At 54.4% G+C, this 9,235-nt stretch overlaps 1 protein-coding gene across 1 annotated transcript in view; it reads left to right on the top strand.

Moving 5' to 3' along the window:
- The first annotated feature begins 7,571 nt into the window (after positions 1-7,571).
- ERICH6B (glutamate rich 6B) overlaps positions 7,572-9,235 on the top strand; it is a 36,805-nt gene continuing 35,141 nt past the window's right edge. Inside the window, exon 1 of the mRNA XM_011377593.1 lies at positions 7,572-8,079. Coding sequence (XP_011375895.1) covers positions 7,572-8,079 — 508 coding nt within the window. The remainder of the gene's footprint in view (positions 8,080-9,235) is intronic.

Here is a 9,235-nt window from a genome sequence, read left to right as displayed (position 1 = left end):
CCCTCCCTCCATAATCCTATGATCCAAAGGACAGTGACCTGCATGACCAAGGTCATGAAGACGACAGATAAAATTCCTGGCTGAGCAAACCGTCTTTTACGTAAAGAAGTTCTTGCGGTCCTGGGTTGGTTGCGGTGAGCCTCCTTCAAGCATCTCCTCCCCCCCACGAAGCATCTCTCTTTGATGTTGAAAAATAAAATCGCTTCGTGCGAAAGCTCCTTTAAATCTTATACAGATACAAATGCCTTGTATCTTTGGGGATTACCAAACCTCTCAGAATATTTCAGAATTAATCTTATTAGAAAGCTCTGTTTAATCCCCGCTGCTGTTTGCCTGAGGCATCGAACAATTAATTCCCCACGGGACCCCCGCGCCGCCTCCTGTGCGCCCTTCCTAGATTCAGCGGCGCCCAAGAAAACTCCTCAGCAAGCTCGGGCTGGACTACGGCGTTCCCACTTGGTTTAATGCTGTGGTTCTAGCAAAGTTCCTTTAGGGATATTTATCTCAATTTTCCTAATTAAAGAAAAGGAAATAAAAGGAAGGGGTAGGAGGAGTTGCCTGCTAGAAAGAATAACAAATGATCAAGCTGCTTCATTAACTATCCGACTCGACAGCATCGCTTTGGATAAAACGTCAGTGTTTCTAGAAAAATGAAGTTTAATACGTCTCTATATTGTCTCTTCCCAAAGAGTATAGGAAACCTTGATTATGTTATCTAGTTTGTAAAACATTGATTGTATATAAATGTACACGCGTGTGTGTGTATGTGTGTGTGTATGCGCGCGCGCATGCGTGCGTGTGTGTGCGTGCGTGCGTGCGTGTGTACATACATACGCACTTATCTCGAATGAAATTACCAGCTTGCCCTTCCCAACATACTTCTGGATCTCCTCCGTTAGGAGCCATCAGCAAATGATCCAAATATGCAACCATATGGGATAATCACTTATTGACTCATTGCAACAACAATTATTAATGGAACTCCTACTATATGCCAGGCATCTTGAAGAATATAAAGCAACGCGATAAGATACAGCGTGATCTGGGGTGACGGGGGCGGGGAAGGGGAGCAGAGGTGATTTCAGATCAGTTTGCTGGGTGGGTGACGTTGGAGCTGAACCTTGAGGAGGAACAGCGGGCATTTGAAGATCTGGATGAAGAACTTTCCGGACGCTGGATGGTGACGGGCAAGCCTCACGGTGGTGCCCAGGGAGCCTTGGCGCGTGGCTGGTCAGACCACCTGGGGACGGGGGTGGGGACGGCAAGGGAGGTGCTTAGGGTCCATTTCCGTGGTGGACGTTCGAGGAGAGCTTGATGGACCAAGAAAAGTTAAAAATAAACACGGCCTCCAAAAGTAAACTCTATTCAAGGTGGGCATAGGGGAAACAGCCGTTATTTAGAGTTCCAGGGGAGTGAGATGTTCTCTGGCTCGTTTTCTGGGTAACTAAGCGCTAACCAGGAAACGTTTTTTTTCTTTCAGCCACTACTGCTGGAAAACCTCCCGGCTTGGTCTCAGTTCACTCCCTGACGTCGTAAGTACTTGGGCTGTGGGTTCTGTGTCAGGCCACGTGTATTCGAGAGCCCTTGGCACACTGCGGCCCATCCAGGGTCACCCGTGGCGGGGAAGAGGGGTCTAGAAACCACGTCTGTGCCCTGAGCGGCCGAAGGGAACACGGGAGGGCGGCTCGTGATCCCCACAGTCACTCGGCAGTTAGTAACACCTGCCACGTGCCAGGCACAGCCTAAGCATCTGGGAAAATCAGAAAATAAAACAAAGGTCGGGGACCCCCTGGTGAGGGGAGACTGACAGTCACACAATGAATGTTACAAGGTGACAAGTGCTCCAGACCAAAGGGGCAAGGAGAGCAGGCTGTGGGGGGCGGGGATCGGAATGCTGTGCTTGAGCAGGTGGCCGGCCCCACGGGCAAGGTGGTGGGATGGTGGTGGGGGAGCGAGCCAGCCAGGTACCTGGGGAGCAGACCCAGGGGACAGGTAGAGCAAAGGCCTCAGGCGGGACAGGGCCTGGCACGTTGGGAACCGCACTGAGGAGGAGCGAGGGAGGGAGGGACGGAGCAGGAGGTGGGACAGGGGCTGAGGGCCGGTCCGGAGGGGCCTGCAGGCCCTGGGCAGGCTCTGGCTTCTGATCTGCAGGACAGGAGGCTTCAAGGGTGCGGTGTGGGGAAGCAAGGGGATGGGACTCACGCTTCAAAAGCTGCCGTGGCAGCGGAGGCCTGCTCGGTGCTGAGCGCAGCGGCCCAGGCAGGACGGGGTGATGGCTGAGCCCGCTGTGGGAGCACGGAGGCCGTAAGGGGCAGTGAGGTCCTCCCTGGAATCAGGGCCGAGTCAGAAATCAGACCGACCCACGACGAAGCAGGGACTCGGTCCCGGCAAGCAAAACCTGGGCCGGGCAGCCTTCCCCAGGGGGCCTCCGAGACTAAGGGCGCCCACCCCAGCACCGCCGTGGGCTGTCGCCTCCCCTGGGGCCAGCCACCAGGACCCGGAGCAGAGGACAGACGACGATGAGTCCAGACTCCCCGCTAGGCGGCAGGCCAGGCGGGGGCCAGGCCCGTGGGAAGCGGCTCTCCCCTTGCTGTGGACTGATGAAGGCCCCAGAAGGACGCATGCACACTCGCCTATCCCCACCACACACGTGCACACGCACACGCACACGCACACGCACACTCGCCCGGTGCTGGTTTGGGGTCAGCACAGAACAGCAGCGGCACTGGCGCGCACGGCCGGGCCTGGCGCTGCTCAGCGGGCGCCTCGCGAGTCCGCACAGGGCTGTTCTCCCCGCTTTCCAGATTAGGAGGTTAAGCCACAGAAGAGCTGAGAAACTCGCCCAAAATCATACAGCTCACGGGCGGCCGGGCTGGGGCTTAACCCCAGGACGCCTGGCCCCCCGCGACCCTGACGGCCGCCCCATTCCGCCTCCTTCGGCGGCCGGTTCTCATTCCTGCTTCAGCTCTCCGGGTCCTTTTTCTCCTGCTGATCATCTGTCGAGATGGGTCCTGTGGAGTTATTGACAGGGGACTCGGCTGGTCCACAAGGCTGCGCCCCCTGCTGGGGTGCAGGGGAGGGGGCGGGGCTGGGAGCTGTCAACAGAGTGTGCAGGACCCTGGGTGAGGGGAGGTCAGCGGCCCTGCCCAGCAACCAGAGGGCACTCGGGGTCGCGGGCACAGGCCCCGCCTCTGCCCTCCGTGTCAGGCAGGAGCCTCGGCCACCCCTTCTTTTGAGACTGTAAAGGCGAGGACCACGATGACCAAGAACCGCCCTTTGCGCTGACACCCCGAGTCAAAGGAGGTCCGCGGGCTGCTTGGCGAACCATGCCGGTTCCAAGGGTCCCAAGGGCAGAGGACTGCGTGGGGGGCGGGGCAGGGACGGACGGGGCCACCACATCACGCCCTCGTGTGTCTTTCCATCCCCTCTCTCTGCCCAAGGCCACCTCCTGGGGCCACACAAGTTGTACATGGCAAACCGGCTCATCCTAACGGAGCAGCCCGGCTTCCAGCCCTCAGGGCTATGACCCCACCCAACCGCACATCGCTTTGCCGAAGCTGGGAGCCTGTCTTAGGTCCTTTACCTGGAAACAGGTTGTGGTCATCGTCCCTCTGCTCCGTCTGGTCATTAAACCAGCATTCACGGAGGGAGTGTTCTGTTTCGCTTGTCTGTTTGAATGAGTGACTTCTGTCTTCCTCATTAACTTCAAGTAAACATTTCAGAAATCCTGGCCTCAACCCCTCAGAAAGACAAATGGGATCCAAACCTCACCGTGAGGAAGTCAGTCTCAGGGCGCCCCATGCCTGGGGTGAGGAGACAGACCTGCAAGGCTGTGGCAGTGTGAGCTGTGATGTAAAGTCTACCCCTGGCCTGGTCACTGAAGAAGCGTGTGCGCACGATGGTAAATGCACTCGGCAGAGCGCATGGCACGTCTTTAACGCTTCACTGTAATTCATTGTTGCCGAACGCCTTGAAGTGCCAAACACCCGCTGGGTGCGGGCATTCAGGGACGAATTGTGCAAACTGTGGCCACCAAACAGCAGAGCAAAGTCCTCGCCTCTGTGACAGTCTGGGAAGACAAAGCCAATGCAGAGCAGGCAAAGCGTGAGAAAGATCAGACGGCCTTTTCCTTTCCTGCTTTTGATAGAGACAGCGCTGCGGCTGGGCCATAAGACCCCTGCGATGTGTGGTGACCAGCGAGCAGGAGGTGGGGACAGGTGCTGTCCTGCTCGGGAGGGTGGCCTCGGCTCTCGGGAGGGTGGCCTCAGCTCACCACACCGGAGTCGCCCATTTCCATAGAAGCCAGACCCTCGATGTTTTGTGAATTCTGCCATTTCTAAATATTTACTCTAATTAAAAAAAGAAAAACACTATTAATGCTGAATAAAATGTCTGCCAGCTGCTTTGATTGAAGCAGCCGCTTTGTTAAGCTAGAGATGAACGAGCTATAATCAGCTGGTTATCGTCAGTTATTATAAAGTGGATGTTTCCTGTTGTGACGGCAAAAATTAACCTGCAGTCTGTCAGAAGTCAGAGTCCAAATGAGTCGAGATCTGCATCACCGGTCAACACCGGGATGTTTGCCTCGGACGGTGGGTAACCCCTTGCCATTACTAGTTATTTCTGCCCGACTGGCTTTTCTTACAGATTTCTAGGGCCTATAGTGCTATTTCTTTTCTAATTTTTGAAACAAGAACTCAGCTGCCTGGAGCCGTTTTAGAAGGTCCAACGGGAAAATGGAAGCAAAGCCCCTTGGCCCTGAGTGACAGCATGCCGCTGATAAACCACCCTGGGCTGTCCAGGGGGCTGGCTGATTTTGATCTTTTATCTTAAGCCGCTGAAACATATGAAAGGCGGTGGGTCTCTGAAGTGTGGGCACACCTTCCACGAGGTGGCTGGCGCCTCTGGGGTAGGTCGCTCCCACACCCCAGCCCCTTCCTGCTTAGTGGGCAGCTAGAGCAGGTGGTGTGTTCGGGTTTTACGTCAACATAAGGTTGGCGGGACTCCTTTAAAACAGGAGAGGCTCCTGCAGACGTGGACATGGCCCCGAAGCTTCCCACAGCTCACCCTTGGGTGCTCAGGTGCTGCCCTCTGCCCTCGTCTTGTGCAGGATTTACACCTCACCTCCCCTCGCCCCCGAGACCGTCCGAGCCGGCCTACAGAAAAGACGCACGTACACCGCGGAGCTGTAAAGTCACAGCTGTAAAGAACAGAGCCGGCTGCTGGCCCCGCTCCCAGCCCCTGCTGTCCCCTAAGGACCCGGGCAATGGCCGGAAGAGCCCCTTGCTCCAGAGCCACTGCGCTCACTCCGCTTCCCCAGTCACGGCCCAGCACGAGGCGCTTCATGCCAGGACGCGGAGCTCTACGCCCGGACCCGGCCTGTCCTTTCACTGCGTCGTCATCTCTTTGCCAGGTCACTTTCCCTGACTCCTCACGTGCCCACTCCACCCCTCCCCCAACCTTCTAAAGTCTCAAACTCCCCGTGAGGCTCTTCTCCTCTTTCCCCAAACTTGCCGTCCAGTCCGTGCTTCCACAGATTGACCTTCTGCGAAACTGTCCGTCACAGGGCGGGCTCTCTGAAAAAAAGACTGTAAGGTGCAAACAGCCACGATGTTGAGATGCGCAGCGTTCAGTAGAGACTAACACCCAACAAAGGAGGAGCAGAGACACAGGACCCACGGAGGGGACAGTGCTGTGGACCCAGCTTGGCCAGCGTGGCTAGCCTGGCGCTGAGCTCTGGGGTGAATGCCACCTCTCAGAGGTGTCCTGCCTGCGGTCAGCTGGACTTTCGCATGCCCGCCTTGCTGGGTCACCAGATGCAGCCTGCCCCGCGAAGGGAGTGGCTTCGGGAAAGTGGCTCTCTGCAGCCGAGGCAGGTCCTGAAGGAGCCGGTGGCTCGTGGCTGTCTGTCGACCACACTCCCTACAACTCGGTAGCAAGTCCTTCTTGGAGAAGAGCTCCGGGCAGCGCACGTCTGCGCTCGCCACACTGCCCCAGGCTAATCCTCCTGAAGCCCGGTCACCCATGAGCTCTAGCAGCCCTGCAGGTGACGAGAAGCCAGCAGTTCACTCCTCTCTTCGTGGGCACCAGGTCGCACATGTGCTAGAAAGTGACCCCAGCCATCTCATCTGGCTGGGTTCCTAGAACAGAGCGTCCCAATCAGAGATCTGGAAAAGCCTCTCCAACTCATCCCAGTGTGAAGAGTAAACGTTACCATTTTTAAAACTTTGGGATGCACTGCTCTAGAGTCATTTACTTTCGGCCCTTCATCCGTCACCGATCATATACGTATTGGACATCTACTGTGCATCAGGCACCGAGCCAACCCTGGGAGGCAGAGTGGGGAACAGGTCGCATAAGGTCACCGTCACTGAGACACGTACAGTCTAGCGGAAAAGATTGAACACGCAAACACAGAAACAGAAACAGAATTAGAAACAGCGGTAAGTGCTCCAGGACGGTATAGGAGAGAATGACGAGGTCGGAGACTCGGGACGGGACGGTGAGGAAGTCAGAGAGGCTGACAGGCACCGGACCTCGCGGGCCCTGGAGGTCACGGAATGGTGTTGACGTGGCGGTTCTGCATGGAAAGGCAGGGCAGCGGCAGAGGTGACAGGAAGGCCAGTTAAGCGCACGTGCGGTCATCCAGACTGCAGAGATGACACGGTTTGCCGCGGATACGGGGGCCATGGAGACGAGTGGAAGGATCCAGAATCTGCTTTTAAACAAGAATCACTCCTTCCTGCTCTCGAGAGATTCGCAGTCCATGGGAAAGACAGAAAGGCAAACCAACTGTTAAACATAGCAAAATAGTTCCCGTAATGAAAACATACAAGGTACAGAGGGAGCACAGCCTGGCGCGTGGGAGACTTCCCGCAGCCCGGGTGTTGGAGCTGGGCAGTCGAAACGTCCGGAAGCATTTGGCGAGTGGACTGTGCTTCCAGCAGAGGTGGCGTGTGCCCGGCCGTGTGCGTGGCGGCCTTGATCATGCGCCTCGCCGACCTCCACCGCCAGGGGCCTTCACTGAGCGGAGGGCCCGGCCACCACGGCCACACCGCCCCTGTCCGCACCCCTTCCACGGTGCGTGTCGCTGCTTTTATACAAATCTGTTTGCAGGACGGTTTTTCTCCCCAGATTTCAAGCTTCCGGAAGACAGTCTCCGTCTTGTTTATTTATCGTAGCAATAAATATTTCTTGATGAATGAATGGAAGTCTTCTCTAGTGATCCTACCGCTAAACCCTGGTCACACCCTGACTTTCCAGCCCTCCTCGCTTAACCTCCTATCGGTGGGAATTTCGAAGGCGCGGCCTTCGGGCGCGCGGTCTCTCCGCTCGCGCCTTGAGGGTGACGCTCCTGTTCCCCGCTTTCGTGCCTTTTCGTGGGCCACCCTGTACTGATCGGCGGACTCAAAGGGTTGTCCAAAGACTATTACATGAAATGAGGGAACGAAAAATGGATTTAAATCAATGTGCAATAGGCAAGGACTGACTCATGGGCTTTTACTCCTTTCTTGATCCCCAGGATAATGAAGTGACTTCACCTGCTGGCATCTACTTAACGCGTCCCCAACATGTCTGCTGAAAACAGCCAGTCACCAGTGGGTCCATCGCCTCTTCACTCCCCCACCACCTCCCAGCAATCCACCCAGACCTTCTCCTCAGAGGAAGAGGATGCTGAGGAAGAAAAGGAGAGTCCGAAGGAGGAACCTTCATTTTCTAAAGAAGACGAGTTTCTGGGGGAGAACGGGTACGTGGAAAACTATCCGGAGGAAGATGAGTATCTGCAGGAGGCACAGTTTCTCACAGCAGAGGGCTATCTGTACGCACGCGACTATCTGTATAAAAACCAGTATCTGAAGTGGAGAGAGAACTTGCAGAAGGAAGTAGGTTCGAATGGGCAAGATTATTGGTATGAAAACGATTATCCGGAGAGCAGAGAGAACCTGCAGGAGGAAGTAGGTTCGAATGAGCACGATTATTGGTATGAAAACGATTATCCGGAGAGCAGAGAGAACCTGCAGGAGGAAGTAGCTTCGAAAGAGCAAGATTATTTGTATGAAAACGACTATCTGCAAAGGGGTGAGTAACTGTCTGGAGGACAGCCTCCCAAGAGATGGTAGCTTTAGTTCGCCCTGCACTGGCCAGGAAAAAAAGAACACACTTCAGATCTAGCCACAGCTTGAATTATCAGCACTGCCTACGGTGCCAATGGGCAGGGCTGACCAAGCTCTACTCCAAGGCGGACAGCCGTGCCCCGGGTGCTGTGCCAACACAGCGGACAGGGAGGCTTGAGGGACATAAAGCAGCTGCTCGTGAAAAGACATACGCCATAGTTTGTATTTTTTCTTTTCTTTATTGCACAAGTAATACGTGTTCATTGTGGATGTTTGAGAAACTATGTATAGGCAAAAAAGAAAGAAAGAAAGAAAGCTAAAATCACTGCCATCCATACATGACAGTTTCTTTCACATAGAGTCCTCCCTAGACTCTACATAGTGCTTGTAACCCGCTTCTGAAGGTACATTTGTTTATACACTTCTATATTGTAATTACATATAAATGTTACATACTTATATGAATATCATTAATTAAATTTTCTACAAATCATTGTATTGTGTAATACAATCGTATAATACGAACTATAATATTATCAATCGATCCCCTATTATCGATCATTCATTCATTGCTCCTGATTTTTGTTACTTTTTTAAACAGCACTTTCATAAACGTCCTGAATTTTTTCAGCGACCTCTACTTATTTCCCAGAATACATTCCCATCATCTGTCGCTAGGTCAACGGACACCAGTACGCTTCTCGGGGGGACCGGTGGGCCCCCAGGCGGCATCATCTTACCCTGCTGGGGGTATTTAACTTCACAGTGGTCTCCCTCAGCCCGGGGCTGATATTTTTCCAGTGCTGTTTCTGCAGTTGGCAACTTTCCCTGAAGCTGGTTTTCATTCTCTGGCAGTGGCCCCTCTGTGCTGTCGTCGGAAGTGGTTGCTGTGCCTTCTCTCACAGGCTTCTTCCCTCGATATTGTGACCGCCAGGCCGCACCCAACGATGCACAGAAAGTCAAAAACCTAGGTCCTGTGCATCATCTTAATGTTGACCTAGAAGTAGAACTAAACTATTTTTCTGGATCTGGTTCTGCTACCAACTCCAAGCATCTCAGGCAGCTTGAATTTTTAAATCTCCATCGGATCACACACAACCTGCATCCTAAAAGCTGGATGT

Source organism: Pteropus vampyrus, unplaced genomic scaffold (assembly GCF_000151845.1).
Source record: "Pteropus vampyrus isolate Shadow unplaced genomic scaffold, Pvam_2.0 Scaffold317, whole genome shotgun sequence".
NCBI classification, from domain to species: domain Eukaryota; kingdom Metazoa; phylum Chordata; class Mammalia; order Chiroptera; family Pteropodidae; genus Pteropus; species Pteropus vampyrus.
This window is presented reverse-complemented; position numbering and strand designations above follow the sequence as displayed.